Source organism: Callospermophilus lateralis, chromosome 5 (genome assembly GCF_048772815.1).
Source record: "Callospermophilus lateralis isolate mCalLat2 chromosome 5, mCalLat2.hap1, whole genome shotgun sequence".
NCBI lineage: Eukaryota > Metazoa > Chordata > Mammalia > Rodentia > Sciuridae > Callospermophilus > Callospermophilus lateralis.
Genome location: NC_135309.1, coordinates 40,871,852 through 40,890,193, shown reverse-complemented (window position 1 = coordinate 40,890,193; position 18,342 = coordinate 40,871,852). Strand labels below are relative to the sequence as shown.

The following is an 18,342-nucleotide window of genomic DNA, read 5'->3' as shown; positions in this document are numbered from 1 at the left end:
TTTAAAATTCTGTTTAAATTTCCCATTTCTGCTTATATTATTCATAAATTCTTGCTGTTTATATTTTCAACTAGAGACCTTAATATATTAATAATTATTTTATATCACCTATCTGATAATGCTAAAATTTTGTCGTATCTGAGTCTTGTTTGAATGCTTGCTTTATCTCTTTAACTATGCTCTTACTTACTTCTTAGCACCCTGTAGTTTTTGTTGAAAGTTGAACATGGTATATTTGGTAATAGGAACTAAGGTAATCAGCCTTTTAACATGCGCTTTCATGTTAGTCTGTAGAAGCTGGGCTGTGTTTGATGTTTGCTATAGCTTCATGTTTCAGAGTGCATGCATGCATGTGCGTGTGCATGCACGTGTGTGTGTGTGTGTGTGTGTGTGTGTGTGTGTGTCTTTGTGTGTGTATGTGTGTATTGGTTTGGTGTTTGGTTTTTATTTCCCTGTTGTCTTTGGGTCCTCAAAGAATTCCTTCTTAAATAGAATCTGTGTCTTGTAGCTGTTAGTTGTAATCTAGGGTTATTCTAGAGTTCTGTTGATGTACTGCTAAGGTGTTGAGGAGAGGAAGCATTCTATAACCTTATAATTAAATCTCAGATTTTTAGTGGGTCTGAGTCCTTGAGTTATGATATTCAGAAGCATTTCTTAGCTTCCTTTTACTCCCCATTGAAAGGAGACTGGAAGAGGCTGGAGATGCCTAATTGTCCCTATCCTAGGTCAGAAAATGTTCTGGTAGAGTATTGCTCTTGGGAGCAAACCTTTATTTCAGAGAACATTCTGGGCATATTTCAAGATGGTAAAATTTCTCCGCCTACTACTAGCAGAACTTTTTAAAATCATCACTGTAATAACCTGGTGGGGTTCCTGGGGGCAACATTTTGAATACTGTGGCCCTTAATCTATTTTTTAAAATTCTTTTAGTTGTTGACAGACCTTTATTTATTTACTTATATGTGGTGCTGAGAATTGAACCCAGTGCCTCACACGTGCCAGTCAAGTGCTCTACCACTGAGCTACAACCCCAGCCCCTTGTGGCCCTTGGTCTTACTCTCCATTAATTTCATGCTGTCCCTTCAGTGAATTGTCGATTACCATTTAAGTGTGACTGTCAGTTACTGGCTCCTGAAGCTTCTGCTCCCTGTAAGCTGGTTTTAGCTTTGGTTCTCTATATTTTCTTGTCTTTCCAGTTTTTAGATTAATGTGACCTCAGTAATCTAAAAAAAAATCTTAAAAAATCATTAATTTTCAGCTATTTGTTTGTAAGGATATGAGTGATAGCTTTCAAACCCTTCAAATGTTTTATAAGGTGAAGTTGGAAGTCTTTTTCCATAGCTTGTGGTCTATCTACCTGGGGGCTTGGAAGGGGAGTAAGATAGAAGAGGACAGCTTGCCATCGGCAACTCTTTCCATTAACTTCTGGTGGCATTTAGGTTTAGTTGCTATCCTGCTGTGATAGCTGATGTCATCTAGCCTGAGCTATTGCTAATAATTTCTAAGTAATGTGGCAAATAAAAAGCAATGTATGGGAGGAAGAAAGTAGAAATGATAAACTTTTCTTCAACACCACCTTCTCATTACAGTGTCTGGCTGCCTCAGACCACAGTTTTGTAAAAAACAAAACAAAACAAATATACAAAATACCCTGCTATAGACCCACTTGCACCAGTTCAACGCAGCTTTCTCAGGCACTTTCCCAGTATTTATGTTGATTCATTGTGTCAATAATCCCACCTCATTTTTGCAGGTTCTCCAGAGTCCCTGCAGGCAGGAAGTTGGAAACTCATGCTCATTCACCATCTAGTCAGGAAACCAATAGGTTAAAGTTAAACCACCCTTTATTTCAGGGAATCAACCTAACTTAGTGGGACACATCACTCTTTTTATACATGACTGTATATAATCTGCTCATATGGGGTTAGGATTTTTGCATCCATGCAATTTTCTCATTCTTTCCCCCTTCTGATCCATGTCTAATTTTGGCATTGGAGATATCTTAACTTCATGGAATAAATTGAACTGTGCTTCTTTCCCCCCATATATCTAGAAGAGTATGTGTAACATTAGAATTATTACATCATGAATATTTGGTAGCATTTGTCTACAAATTATCTGAGCCTCATATTTTTTAAAAAATATTTTTTAGTTGTAAATAGATCTTTAATTTAATTTTTTATTTATATGCGGTGCTAAGGATCAAACCCAGGTCCTCACACATGCCAGGCAAGTGCTCTACAGACTGAGCCACAACCCCAGCCCCTGAGCCTCATATTTTGAGAAAATATTTTCAGTTACAAATTGAATTTTTTTTTATTATAACTAATCAGTTTTTATAGTCTTCTTATGTAAATCTTTAAAACTTTTGTTTTTTTAAGAATTTGTTCATGTGGCTTATTTTCAATTTTTGATATTAATTTGTTTACATTATTTATTAATTTATATTCTTTTGATAGTTAAATTCTGCTTTTATTCTTAAAATTGTTTTTATGTATTCTTTTATTCTTCATCAATATCACAAGTTCGTAAATATTGAATTTAACTATTTGTAGTTAAATTATACTATTAGTAAACATTTTAAGTTTATTATGCTTTCTTAATTGCCTAACCTATATTATCATTTTTATAAATATTTTATTTATGATTGAACAGAACATGAGTTGTTCACTTGTTGAGGGATCAGAGATATATATGTGTTTCTTATATCAAACTTATTATATTATTCAAATATTTGATGTATTGTTGATAATTTTCTTGTGATCTGTCAATTATTGAGAGACATCTTTGACTTTCTTCCTAGGATAAACACTTTGTCAGTTTCTTCTTGAGGTTATAACAGCTTTTGATATATTGACCAGGTTAACTAAACTGTAATATCACCTACCTAGAATTATAGTCATTTATATTATAAAATACTTAGTTTTGATTGTTTTAGGAATAAAGAAGAAATTGTTATATTTAGACACTTTGTGAGAGATTTAAAGGCCTTGAATTCTATTTCAGTACTAAAACCTTTTGCTCAAGGTCTGTCACACATTATTGAAATAATATTTACCTTAATTCTAATAGTTAAAAATAGAAAAAAGTTAAAGGCTGATGTAGATTCTAGAATTTTCAAATTAGGTAATTCAGACCAAATTTCTGCTTAACATAAAATAAAAAGGTTGAACAAGAAAAGCAAAATTCTTGAAAATATAAAATAGCTCACATTAGAGAGGGGATTATAGTTCAGAGAGAAACTATAGCCACTAGAAAACTTAAACAACAGTATCAACCACCTTGATCTTACTGACATTCTGTATAACACTCTAGCTAGCCATAGTAGAAGATACATTATTTTCAAATACACACTAACAATATAGATAGATCGCATACTAGGCCATTTAAATAATATTTTACATTATTTTTGCCCTAATGAAGTTAAATCAAAACTAACAACAGAAAAAAATTGGGAAATAGCTTTATATATATATATATATGTATATATATATATATATATATACATATATATATATATATACATATATATATATATATTTTTTTTTATGTGTGTGTGTGTGTGTGTGTGTGTGTGTGTGTGCCGGGGATTGAACCCAGGGGCACTTTACCACTTAGCCACATTCCTAGCCTTTTTTATATTTTATTTTGAGGCAGGATCTCACTGAGTTGCTTAGGGCCTCATTAATTTGCTGAGGCTGGCTTTGAACTCATGATTCTCCTACTTAGCCTCTCAAGCTGCTGGGATAACAGGCATTCACTGCTGTGTCTGGCCTAAATATTTTGATTATTAAATTTTTTTAATAATTCATGATTTCACAAGCCATCAGAAAATATTTTAATTGAATCAAAATGAAAACAAAATATATTAAAATTTTTGTAATGCAGTAGCATAGAAGTATATTAAAACACTCTAGATCATGCGTGCATGTGTTAAAAATAAAGAAGAATCTCAAATCAGTAGCCTAAGTTTTCATGGTAACCCAATGCAATAAGAATGAAAATAGTAAATGTTAGAATGAAAATCAATGCAATAAAAACAAGAGAGAACAAAACAGCAAAACCAGAACTTGTTTCTTTGAAAAGATCAACAAAATTGAAAAGGCTTTACTAGAATAACTAAGAAGAAAAGAGGAAACATTCAAATTGCAGAAATAAGGATTGAAAGAGGTGATTGCCGCAGTCTGGCTGGGCACAAAATCACGAGCCACTCAAGTAGGAACAAACTTTATTTTTTGAAACTGCCGCCAATGCCCCTTATGCTCCCGGGAAGATTGCCGACCGACCCACGCGACGTTCTCTGGGACCCCAACAGGAAGTCCCTCCTCCGGAATTCCCTCCTACTGCACTTCCCCAACCAATGGGAACTCTCCAGGAGTCCCGTAGCAGGCCGAGGTGGACAGCAGGAGTCCAATATCCATATGAATGCAAATCTTAACATAATCATATCATCTCAATGGCTTGCTGGCGTCACCTTTCAACCAAAAATGCCATGCATCATATTACTTGGCTGTGGCTCTTAGGAGGTGATGCCACTACTGACCCTGTAACATACAAGGACTATAGATAGCTCAAATGAAATGAGAAAGTTCCAAGAAAGACATAAGTTACCAAGAGTGATTTAAAAGAAACAGAAAAATCTTAATTGTCCTATAATAAGTAAAAAAATCAATTCATAATTTAAATTCTGGCCATAAATAAAACCCCGACCCAGATGTTTTTACTGGTGAGTTCTATCAAACACTTAAAAAATAAGTAATATCAATTCTTCACAAACTTTTTCAGAAACAGTAAGAGGGTAAATATCCCAGTTTAATTCTATAAGCCAATATATCACCATGATATCAAAGCCAGACAAAGATTCATGGAAAGAAAAACAAAATATAGATATAAACACTCTTAACAAAATAATTGCAAGCCAAATCTTGGAGTAGCAGGCCTGTAATCCAAGTGGCTTGGGAGGCTAAGACAGAAGGATCAAGAGTTCAAAGACAGCCTCACTAACAGCAAGATGCTAAGCAACTCAATGAGACCCTGTCTCTAAATAAAATACAAAAAGGGCTGGGGATGGGGTTCAGTGGTGGAGTGTCCCTGAGGTCAATGCCTGGTATCCAACCCACCCTCCTCCAGCCAAAATAAAAATGATCAAGTGAAATGTGTCTCAAGAATGCAAGGTTGATTTAACACCTGAAAAATCAATCTAATAGACAATATTAATAGGATAAAGTACAAAAGTTAAATGTTCATTTCAATAGGCAAGAAAAAGTATTTGACAAAATCCAGTGCACATTAATGATTGAAATGAGAAAACCTCTCAATAAACTAGGAATAGAAGTTACCTGCTTAATCTAATAAAGTACATCTACATCACGCCCACAGCTAACATCATACATAATCGTGGAAGACTTTATACTTTTCCTTAAGAGAGGAATGAGGCAAGCATATCTACCTCTTCCATTTCTAGTCAGCATTGTATGGAAATTCTAGCTAGTCCTATCATGAAAAAGAAGGAACAAGTAAAACTGACTTTATTCACAGATGACATGAGCCTACACTTAGAAAATACTAAGAATCCACCCAAGAAAGCCACTAGGACTAAAAACATGTTCAAGAAGTCTGGGGATCCCAAATTACAGTATAAAAAGCAACTGTACATTTATATATCAGTAATAAATAATCTGAGAATAAAATTTTAAAAAATTCTATTCAAAATAGCATCAAAAATAATAAAATATTTAAGAATGAATTGAACAAAAATGTATGATGAAAACTATAAAACACTGCTGACAGAAATTAAAGAAGATTTAAATACTCATTTCATTTTCATGAACTAGAAGACTCAATGTTGTTAAGATGTCAATTCTTCTCAAATTGATCTATGATTCAATGTAATCCCTTTCAAATTTCAGGGGACTTTTTTTGCAGGCATCCTAGAAAAAGGAGGCTGACAGGCTAACTTAAAATTTTATATGAAAATGCAAAGACCAAAAAGGGCCAAAACAACTTTGAAAAAGATGAACAAAGTCAAAGACTTTACATTTCCTGCTTTCAAAATTACTAAAAGTTGTAGTAATCAAAACACTATAATTCTAGTGTAAGAAAAGACAAATAATACAACAAATGGTAATTGGATACCTATGTATCCATATCAAAAAAAGTGAATTTAGACCCTAATGTCACCCCATACATAAAAATTAAATCAAAATGGATAGGCACAGTGGCACACACCTGTAATCCCAGTGGCTTGGGAGGCTAAGGTAAAAGGATTGCAAGTACAAAGCCAGCCTCAGCAACTTATCGTGGCACTTACCAACTCAGCGAGACCCTATCTCTAAATAATATATAAAAAGAAGACTAGGGATGTGGCTCAGTGGTTAAGCACTCCTGGGCTCAATCCTCACTACAATAATAATAATAATAATAATAATAATAATAATAATAATAAATCATAATGGATCATAGGTCTAAATATTAACTATGTGTGTGTGTATGTGTATGTGTGTGTGGTGCTGGGGATTGAACCTAGGGCCTTGTGTATGCGAGGAAAGCACTCTACCAATTGAGTAATATCCCCAGCCCCTAAATCTTAAACTTATAAGGAGAAAAAAAAAGAGGAAATCTTTATGAACTTTAGGAACTTAGTGAGAGTCTTTTCAAAAAATGGTGCTTCAACATCTATATATCCAGATGCAAAAAGACGAACTTGGGTCTGTATTCATTTCATATAAAAAGTTAACTCAAAATATATCATAGAAAAATATATCATACGGAAAACCTAAAAATATAAAACTGCTCAAATAAAACATAGAAAAATTTTATGACCTTAGCTTAGGCAAAGATTTCTTAGATACAATGTGAAAATCACAATCCATAATAGAACAAGTAGATAAACTGAACTCTATTAAAAGTAAAAACTTTTGCTCTTAAAAGACAGTGTTAAGGGCTGAGGATATAGCTCAGTTGGTAGAGTGCTTGCCTTACATGCACAAGGTCCTTGGGTCGATCCCTAGCACCACACACACACACCAAAAAAGGCAGTGTTAAGAGAACGAAAAGATGAGCTACCAGTGGTAGAAAATATTTGCAAAATATATGTATGATAGGTTAATTGTGTTCATTATATGTAACAAGACCTTAAAACTGAAATGAGAAAACAAATAACCCAATGACAAAGATTAGACAGATCCTTCCCCATAGAAGAATAATGAGTAATATCCCCAGCCCCTAAATCTTAAACTTATAAGGAAAAAAAAAGAGGAAATCTTTATGAACTTCAGCAACTTAGTGAAGAGTCTTTTCAAAAAATGGTGCCTCAATAAATAAGAACATGAAAAACTGCTCAACATACTTATTTCAAACAGAAAGCAAATTAAAACTCCAATGAGATATGATAAGACATCTGTCAGAATGGCTGAAATGAAAGGCTGATCATATCATGTACTTCTGAGAATGCAGATGAACTGGAACTCCCAACACTGCTGGTGGGAATACGAAAGGACAAAGGAAAACAACTTGGAAGTTCCTTAAAAAGTTAAACATACACTGACAACACGAGCTTACCTTTCTACTCATTGGTCTTTGCCCAAGGAATCTATACTGATTTTTATTTGATCTATAATCAACTCAAATGTCCACCAACTGATGAATAAGTTGCAATATGCAAACTGCAATAAATAGTATATATATAAATATATTGCAATATATCCAGAGAATGAAATACCACTTAGTAATAAAAGGGTATGGATTACCAATATACTCAATCATATGCATGAATTTAAAAATAATCATTCTTACAGAGTAGATAAACTGTTTAATTCCATTTTTATTAAAGTATGGAAAATGAAATATAGTGATAATAATAATTATAAATTTTAGTGGTGGCAAGTATGTTCTCTCTTTTTTTTTTGGCAGGGGGAGGCACTAGGGATTGAACTCAGGGCACTCAACCACTGAGCCACTTCCCCAGCCCTATTTTGTATTTTATTAGACACAGGGTCTCATTGAGTTGCCTAGCGCCTTGCTGTTGCTGAATTTGCAATCCTCCTGTGTCAGCCTCCTGAGCCACTGGGATTATAGGCATGTGCCACCGCACACTGCTGTTCTCTATCTTGATTGTGGTGATGGTTTCCCACCATTTATTACATATTTAAAGACTTGAAAAATTATACACCTAACTATGTGCAATTTTTTTGTATGTCAGTATTCCTCAAAACTATTTTTAAAATTGGCTGTGTACGTTGTATGCCTTTGCTTTTTTGTTTCATTTGCCTAATCTTTCCTTTTTATTAGTCCACAATAAAATGAAAATTGATAGTTTGAGAGCAGTGTTCTAAGAATTTGCATTGTTCGAAAAAGGGCTGATTGAAGAGTAATGGTAGATTTTGATAAACCAAGAGCTCATGTTGAAATTTCTTGAACACTCATTATAATAAGAGAAAAGCAACAAGTATCTTTGAACTAGCAGATATTCAAAATGGAATGGGAAAAAGAAGCACCCAACTCCCAAAAAAGGCAAGAAAGAAGAGAAAGAACACAGAAGTCAGGAAAAATAGCACAGGAGTTACAATGAGGACAGTGATTGCGGGAATATGGAATGACTCACAGTAGTGGCATTAAATGGAACGAACTAGGCCAGGCATGGTGGCGCACACCTGTAATCCCAGCAACTTGGGAGGCTGAGGCAGAAGAACACAAGTTTGAGACCAGCTTCAGCAATTTAGCAAGGCCTTAAGCAATTTGGCGAGACCCTGTCTCAAAAGTAAAAATAAAAAGGGCTGGGATTGTGGATCAGTGGTAAAGCACCCCCAGGTTAAATCCCTGGTACTAAAAAAAAAAAAAAAAGTAATGAACTAAATGGCCCAATTAAAAGATTTAAAATGCTACATTATTATTAAAATGATATGGTTTACAAAGTGTAAATAGAACACAAATAACATAGAAAATTTGAAAGTAAAGGAGTGGGAGTCATATCATGCAACCCCTAACTTAGGAAAGCTGATGTAGTTCCACTAACACCAGGGAAAAGCTTCAAGACCGTGACTTCTGGAAGTGAAATTGGTTGGTTTATAAAGATAAAAGGAGGATGTCACCAAGAAGATATTAACAACTATAAATGTGTATGCTCACCTAAATGTGACCCCAAAATTGTAGAATAGTTTGTTTTTATAAAAACAAGATCAATAAAATTGCAACAGAAGTAGAAGAAACAGTAAGATCCACAATCATTTGGTGGGAGCTATTTTTAAAACTTTCTGTCAAATTAATAGAACAAGAAGATATTGTCAAAGTACAAAGTATTTGAATAACAAATTTAAAAATTGACACAATGGGCATGTATAGTATGTTCTACCTCACAACTGCTGACTACATATTTTTTTAAACACTGTGGAATAATTACAAAAGTAATATTAAAAGAAATCTCTGCCCTTGACCCCTTTCTTCCTGCAATACGTGCTAATATTCAAGAAGGTCAGAGAGAATGACATTTTCTTTAAAAACACAATACTGATTATAGGTTGGGTGATCAAATTTTGCAAATGAAAATGTAGAACTCTCAATTAAATTTGAATTCCAGGAAAGCAACAAGTAATTTTTTAGTGTATCTCGATGTCATACTACAAAAGTGTTCATTGCTTCTCGGATATTCTATGCAGTGCCTGGTATTTTTTTTCATCAGAGAGAATTGTAATGAAGGGTCATTTGGGGGCTCTTGGCTAAGGCATGATCTGCTAAGTTCCAACTCCATGAGGCCTGGGAGAGAGAATCATTCTTCTGGGTGCCTCTTCCCCCAGAAGTTCCTGACTTGAGCCCCATAACTCAGTGCTCCACTCAAGGAAGGGACTCCCTCCAAAAGTGGGCTTGCAAAGTTAACCTATCCTTCCCTTCTGTCTGAGTTTAGTCTATAAAAGGGGACAAACGCAGTCATGGTAACAAACAAACACAGTCATAATTTGCAAAAACACAGACATTTTAACTTTAATAAGTTATAAAAGTAAGGAATCAGATTTTACTATACAGAACAAAAATGCACTGATGGTTGTTATCAGTAAGATAAAGATTTTGAGATTTGAGTTCAGCACCTTGGTGGTTCCATATGATGGCTACCTGTCATACAGGAGTGAATAGAATCATACTGCTTCATCTGACAAAGACATTGCTATAGTGAGCACCATTTATATACTCAAAACAGATTTTAAAAATACTGAAATACAAATGAAAGGCTTATACATGAAATTCCATGGGTATCCCAAAAGGAATAAATCAGAGAGAACCCCAAAACTTAGTATGAGTCTTCCCAAGACTGGGAAATGACTCTTGGGTACCTTGGGAGATTTTCTGGGTGGTGTGAGCAGTCTTAGTGTCACCATGGTGTTAGAAACCTCAGCTAGAAGACAGCCATCTGCCTCCTTGGGGCTCTAGGAACCTCTTAGATGCAGATGCTGGTTTGGAAAGCTCAGGACTGTTTTCTAAGCTGGGTGTCCAAGTGTTCCTATGCTCAGAAGAGATTTGCAAGTTCTCAGAGCCTGGTGAATGACTGTGTTCCTTGGACAGAGACTTCCAAGGACCATCTAGCTCTAGAGAACTCTGTGGGTGTGTAGCCCAAAGCACTGAGGATGGTATGTGGGACTATGGCCTGGCTGAACTTCAGTCCCCTGAGGGCATCTTGGGCAGAGGACAGGCATCCAGGGAATGTCCCAGCTGGGGCCCCTATGAAGCCCTGTTTTGGTATCTGGGAATACAGCATTCCCATTTCACAACCCCTAGTTTGAGTAATTAATTGAGTAATACTCTCTGGCTAGCATTAGTCCTGAACTTCCTCCCACATTCTGTATAGAACCATGTAAGAAACACTCAATTCTTCAGCCCGTGAATAGCACCAGCTGCCCTGGGTTCAACAAATGAGAGCAAGCCACAGGATCCATCCCCCATGTATGGAGAGGCAGGATGGCAAAAGTGCTCTCAACCACAGGCCAAGAGAGATATCCAAAAAGGTTTTCTCTAGTTGGGTTCTTTGGAAAACACAGGGACACAGGACGGTGTAGGGGCATGCATGGGAAATGGCGTCAGAGGTGGGGAGGTTGCCTGGACCAGGAGGTGGGAAAGCTGGTTTCCACCCAGGTGGAAAATTAAGCATAGTCCCAGATACCATTCTAGCTGGTCTCTACATTCTTAGTTTCTCAATCCATCCACTCAAACATACTCACACACACAGAGATTCAAACACACTTGAGCACCTGGAAACCCAATGGAGAGTAGCCATTAGGGAATTATCCTGAGCCTCAATATTCTCACCCATATAACGGGAGTTCAACAAGAAAGAGTTCTCTAGGATCTATGATGGTGAGAACACAAAGCCTCTAGAACTTTCCTGGGCATAAAAAGCTCAATTATGTGTCAGCCTAGGCCCAGCTGAGGAGCTAGTGTGCCCCCAGGTTTTGTCATTTTGGGACCTTAGAACTGCATGTTCACATAATATCAATGCATCCAGAGGTAAGGATTAACCACCTTCTTCCCACCCACCCCAACTCCCTTCCTCCTGTTTCCCTCTCATTTGCATCTTGCTCACAAAGCACCATTCTGCCAGAAACCAGAAGTTAAGATTTTGAAAGAGCAGAAGACAAAGCAGGCTTTGCTCACCTCTCCCCATGCCTCCCATCAGAAGCCATATCTTGAGGTCACTGCTGGGTTCTGGAACTTCTAAGAGAGGGAGGTGGGGAGGAGGCAGGGCTAATGAGGGAAAGCCCACCCTCCAGAGCTAAGCTGGTCTTCAGGAGTAATCCTGAGCCTCAGAGCCCAACATCTTACCACCCTGGTGGTAGCATTTCAGCATTCTTGGGAGATTCAGGGCCAAGACCACTCACTGGACTGACCCAGCAAAGCATGTGCTGCCCCATCCTTCTAATACTCTTTGGGAGGGACAGAGGCTCCCTGGAAGGCTCTGGGGACTGAGGCCAGGCTGGCCAGAAGAACACAGGGCTCCTCCCCTAGAGGCAGGAAAGAAGTAAGGCTAGGCCTAGTGGAGAGGAGAGACTTTCCCAATGTCTTCGTCTCATGGCTCCCAGTTATCAAATTCCCCTAACTTTCCCACAAAGAACTAGACAGCTGCACAGGCCAACTGAGATATGAGCACCAAATGGATCAAATGACTTTTCCTAAGTCCTTAGTTAATTATCAAAACTGGATCAGGCCAAGACTGGAGAACAGGTGTTATAACCTGTTGCATCTAGAACCTAAGAGACTCCCAGACCATTTAAAGATTGAGAGATTTTCCACGAAAATTTAGACTTCTGAAATAACACACTATCTGGCAAGACAAGAGCTTGTGGAAAAGAGACACAGATTTCACAGCGGCAGCACCAAGGTGACGTCAGTCCCCAACCGGCCACTCCACTCATCCTTGTCACCTGCCTGCCCTTGAGGGCATTTGAGTTCATGACCTCCACTTCTGTACTCATCTGGGCAACTGGTCAGTTATTAAATAAACCACCATTTCTCCTCCAGTCCCCATGGGGCCTCTTGGTCTCGGGTTGGGTAGGAAATGTCCTGTCTCCACCAACAGGTTCATGGTGAAGTACTGCTCAGAGACTTGGGGAAAAGTTTTTTTGACTTTGAATTATCCCTCTCTTGGTCTCTCCTTACTGACAAAAGTTGGAGAACCTCTAACTTCCATGCCACACTCACACTACTGTAAGATTTAGGTCATTCCTAGGCTGGCAAAAACACATGCTTAACCTGGTTACTTCAGGATCACACCTGTATATAGGTAATTTTTATATCATTCCCCTTCTTGGTTTTCTCAAAACCTTTTGGAATCAGGGGTTTGGGCCTCATTTATTTCCAAAACATAGGATGTGTTATCCCATGGAATATCTCTATAAGCAAGAAAAAAAAAATGCTACTGATGCTATCTTTCCATTTTATTAGAACTTCCCGAGGGTCCCTTTCTTCCGTATTGCGTCAATGAGCTGCTGAATTCTTTGGTTCCTGGTCCTTTCATACGGGATCGGTCGTCGAGGGATGAGGTTGGGGGGCTGGACTTCTTCATCCAGGCCATGGATTTTGTAGGGTACATCTACAGCATTCGTTTCTGGGTGATCCTCAGTGGCATTTGTGCTGGAGACATTGAGAGGAACGCCCAAGGGGGTACCTGGTGACGGCTGCACCTCTGTGGCTAGGGTGGGCCCTGGGAGGGTAGGCATGAACACATCAATGTCGTTGTGCTTCCCAGGCGGCGGCTCTGCCCCAGCGTCCGCTTCGGTGAGGTTGTCCCGTAGGTTGCAGGACTTGCAGCAGAGTTTGTTGTAGCCTGGGATGGAACAATAGCGAGACAAGACTTCCATCCTACAGAACATTGACTTGTCGCCTTGGCAGTGGCCTTCTGAAAGAGAAAAGTGGAACAAATAACCAAAGGACAAGGTGAGGGGGACTCTGCTTCCCCCCACAGTGTGCAGCTTGCTGGGAGAGGGAGCCCAGAGATAGCACAGAGGTGAGGGAGCTCACGCGGAAAGTCTGTGTGGCTTCAGGGTCAGGGTGAGCAGGTGGCATCTGGAGACCCTGCCCTGGCGTGATGTCATACAAGCTGTGAGCGATGCTCCCCTCTTTCAAGCAGGCCCCCAGCTGAATCTGGATTTTTCAGTGTCTCTCCAAAGTTTGAGATGGAAATGGGGCCTGTTGGTTCTTAGGGAGTGCTTCCAAGCTTAACTTTAAAGAACTGGCCTTTGTTGGGATCTTCGCATCTGACATCCCTGTGGTGACCCCAGTGGAGTTTTGTGGCAGGGTTTGATTTTAGAATAATCTGCAAGTAGTAACTATAACAAATTCAAACTTAAAAGAGCCAATTCCTGAAACCTAATACGCCAGTCCCAGAGTCTCAGCTGTGGCTTCACCAAGCTCCACTGTGGTTCCATCCTGACTCTAACTCTCCAGATGTTTCTAAAGAGTCTCTAAAGAATTTTTTTTTTTTAAAAAGCACTCAAATTTATATGAGCATTTTTAACTCTCACCTGCCTCAACTTACCTAAAGGCATCTTATCCTGCCACTGATGCGTCCGTCCTATGGCCCTTCCAACTGAATTTCTAACAATTTCCCAAACAAACTTGATGCCTTCTTATAAGGCCCAGCATGTCCTCCTGTTTCCTCTGCACCCAGGAAGCTGACCATTCATGGTCCAGCTGCATGCAGAGCTCTGACTCTCTGCACTCAGAGGCCACTGCTGTCTCTCTCTCTTTCTGCAAGGCTGTCCTCTCCCTGGCCTGCCTCCAGCCCCATCTGTAGCCATGTTCATTCAGCCTCATAATTTTTCTTCTCACTCTTCACTCTGTCTTCTTCCCAAAATTTCACCCCCCCACCCCCCGAACCTCATTCCACGACACACACAAAATGAGAAAAGTTACAGACTTCACTCCACATAAAGGAGCAAGTCATGTTACAGAAGACGCGTGACCCACTATAAGTCCAGGACCACCGAGCTCAGGGCTCAGCGCTGCTGCCTGCTGTGGTTCCTGCACAAACACACCCCACTTTCTAGTGGTGACTTCAGATCTTCCCACCCAGACCTTTCTTCTCTGTCCCCCTAGTTGACCTCTTCTCTTAATCAAGGAAGGAAGAAGGGAAGGGGAGAGAAGGGAAAGAAGGAAAATAGGGAGAGAGGAGGATGAAGTCAGGCAGGGAGGGAAAGATGGAAAGGAGGAAGGAAGATGGGGGGAGGAGGGCCTAGAGAAGGAGGAACAGGAAGAAAGGATGGAAGGGAAAAAGAGCAGACATCCGATGGAAGGAACACCTGATAGATATTCCATGCTGTCTACACCTGGAGCCGCTCCTGTCCTGTTGACACTCCCTGCAATCACAGTTGAGCAGAGCCTCCTCCCACTGAGGACCAGGGGTTCTGATGTCCTCCTGCTTCTGCATGGTCACGGCAATTTCCCCTTAGAGGCTGTTGAGCTGCTAACACCAAACTCCTGGAGCTTCCAACTCTTGCATATGCCCTGTGGGTCCCAAAGGCGCCTGAGAGTTGACATGTCCAGTTCCAGTTCATGCGTCCACTGGCACCACCTGCCTCAGTGAATGGTCCTCCAGGCACATAAACCCGATGCCTGGGTGTCCCCTGCTGCCTTATCTCCCCCCCCTGGTTCAGTCATCTCCAAGTCCGTCAGTGTTTCCTCCTAGATGCTCTTCAACATGTCCACATTCCTCTCTTCTACCTCCACCCGATGCCCTGCCTTGCCTCTTGACTGCACCAAGGTCAGAGCCTCCTTTCTTCCTGTATCCATTCTTTCTACCTTTGCATCTAACTATCCTGTTCCAGTCAAAAATGCTGTTTTCTCCCTGAAGATGTGGCCATGTCTTCCCCCTGCCTGGACTCCCTTCTCTGTCCCTCATTACTTTCAAGGTAGAGACATGTCCCCCTCATCTCACCAGCCTCATTCAGGCCTCAGACTTCTACTCTGCATTGTGCTCCCTCTGGCCACAGGGCCTATGCACACACTGTGTCTCCCTTCCTCCTCTAGCTCTGCTTCTCATTCTTTAGGCCCACCTGAAACACATCTTCCTCAGGTACTGCCTGACCTCCCTTAGGAGGTAAAACCCTCCAGTCCGTGGTCTCGTGGTGCCATGCTTTCCTTGCACTGCATCCCAGTTGGGAGGTTCATGTTTCCTTGTCAGATCAGGTGCCTGATTTTTTCATCCTCCTAAAAGTCCCAAAGGATAGAGCCCCATGCTATATTTAGACACCCCTCCAGCCCCAAAGCCAAGCACAGTGAATCCAAGAATGCATGTATGAATAAATATGAATTAATTGAGGAAGTTCAAAACAGGGAACTAAGGGATTTTAACTCAGCAAGGTCACAGGCAAGAAGAGCATATGGAGGCAGTCACCACCACTGATCCATCCAGCTGGGGCCCCAAGCTTCTAAGTGGCCCAGATAAGGAGGAAACTTGATTGGCCGCAGGCTCCACAACATGCGGGAGATAAAAACACATCAGCCTTACAGGAAAAGCCCAGGTCTTCCTAACGCTGAGACCAAGAATCATGCTCACGATATGGAGGGGAAAAGGCCAATGGATTCAGAAACAAGATGGAAGGTCCTGGTACCTGGCTTTCAGGGTTTTAAAACCAGTAGAAAGCTTTCCTTAAAAAATTAGACAGATTCCCAGTATATGAAACAGAGAGAACTGCTGATCAGAGCTTTCCTGGTGACATGTGTTAGTCAGCTTTGCCTCACTATGATCCAAATACCTGACGATAACAACTCAGAGGAGGAGAAGATTGTTTGGGCTCATGGTTCCAGAGGGCTCGGTCCATGGTTGGCTGGCTCCAAGGCAGAAACATCATGGCAAGAAGGTATGACAGAGGAAATCTGCTCAGCTCATTGCAGCTGTGAAGCAGAGAGGGTGGCGGGGAGAGAGAGAGAGAGAAGGAGGGGGAGGGAGAAAGGGGCCAGAGAAAAGATAAACCCTTCCAAGGCACATTCCCAGTGACCTACTTCCTCCAACTAGGTCACACCTCCCAGTATCCATTCAACTACCAATGAATTAATCCATCAATTTGGATTACTCCACTGATCAAATGGATTAATCCACTGATGCGGTCAGAGCCCTCATGAACCAATCATTGCCTAAAACTCCACTCTGAACCTTGCTGCGCTGGGGATACGAGCTTTTGGAGACATTCTATACCTACACTACAACAGGACACAAGGAGATTTTTCAAAAAGAGCTGGCTGTCCTGGAGAGGGGGAACCTGAGGCAGGAGGATCACAAGTTTAAGGCCAGCCTCAGCAATTTAGTGAGGCCCTCAACAATTTAGTGAGGCCCTATCTCAAAATAAAAAATAGAAAAGGGCTGGGGGTGTAGCTCAATGATAAAGCACCCCCCGGGTTCAATCCCCAGTACCAAAACAACAATAGTCCTCCCCAAAAAACAAAACAAAACAAAACAAAAATATCAGAATGTAAACTTTCTCCCTCCATAAGCTTTGACAAGGGAAGGAGCTGCGACCTGGTGAGAGGGGTCCTCAGCTCCTGTTGCCTTGCCTTTTCCTTCACACAGAGAACAAGATTGGGAGTAGTCGTGTCAATGACCTTACTTGTCTCCCTCACCAGCCTGGGATCCCTGAAAAGTCGCTATCATGTTGGTCTGATACAAAGATTGCTGCCATGGGCCAAATCTGTGCTTTCTCCTGGTTTTTTAAATAAAGTTTTATTGGAACACAGGTGCTATGGTTTGAATCTGGAATGTCCCTGAAAGGCCCATGTGCTAAAGGATTGGTCCTCAGCCTGGCACCATTGGGAAGTGATGGAACATTTAAGAAGCAGGGCCTACAAGCAGTGAGGTCACTGGGGGGGGGTGTACACTTGAAGGGATACTGGGACCCCAGGCCCTTCCTAGCTCTTTCCTTCCTATTTGCCATGAGGTGAACAGTCCCCCATGTATTCCTGCCATGATGTGTTGTGCTACCACAAGCCCAAAGCAAGAGGGCCAAGTGACTGTGAACTGAACCCCTGAAACCATGAGCTACACTAAACCTTGTTTATCTCAGGCATTTTGTCACAGTGATAGACAGCTGACAAACATAGCAGCCATGTCCATTCATGTATCTTTAGCTGCTTTCCAGCTACAATGGCACAGTTGAATAGTGAAAAAGATCTTATAGGCTCTGGTGTTGTACTTACTATCTGGCCCTTTGCAGAAAAAGTTGGCTGACCTTGATCAAGGGCATACCTGGATCAGGACTTGACACAAAAAAGTGCTCAGAACATGTCCACTGAAGAAACAGATAGTTCTGAGTACTGGGCTCCTCTTCTACAGGACAGCTCCCTTCCACCTGCTTCCCTTGTTGGACTTCTGTGTCTCATTTCCTTTGAACAGTGAGATGCATTGCTCTCAGTTATTAAAAATTAAAATAAGTCAATGAATGAACAAGTAATTGGAAAAGCTACCGAGCAGGACCTTAGCTATGCTAGCATCAGCCTAGAAGGTTTTCAAAATACAGTCAACCCTCTGCATTTGCAGGTCCTGCATCCTTGGATTCAACCATCTGTGGATCAATAATATTTGGGAAAAAAATATGTGATGAACATGCATGGACTTTTTTTCCTTTTCATTATGACCTATAACAACTATTTATTTACATGACATTAATATTGTGTTAGATATTGTAGGTAATCTAGAGATGATTTAAAATATATAGAGGATATGTATAAGTTATATGAGAATATTATGCCATTTTATATAAAGGATTGAAGGATCCATGGAGGTCCTGAAACCAGTCCCCTGAGGATATTGAGGGATAATTGTTAGTGATAATTAACCATTCCTGAAAGCACACCATGTTATGTGTGTGC

At 40.2% G+C, this 18,342-nt stretch overlaps 1 protein-coding gene across 1 annotated transcript in view; it reads right to left on the bottom strand.

Moving 5' to 3' along the window:
- Nucleotides 1-12,902: 12,902 nt before the first annotated feature.
- The window catches only part of Adamts2 (ADAM metallopeptidase with thrombospondin type 1 motif 2), a 246,675-nt gene continuing 241,235 nt past the window's right edge, over nucleotides 12,903-18,342 (bottom strand). Inside the window, exon 22 of the mRNA XM_076856558.2 lies at nucleotides 12,903-13,378. Coding sequence (XP_076712673.1) covers nucleotides 12,921-13,378 — 458 coding nt within the window. The 3' untranslated portion in view covers nucleotides 12,903-12,920. The remainder of the gene's footprint in view (nucleotides 13,379-18,342) is intronic.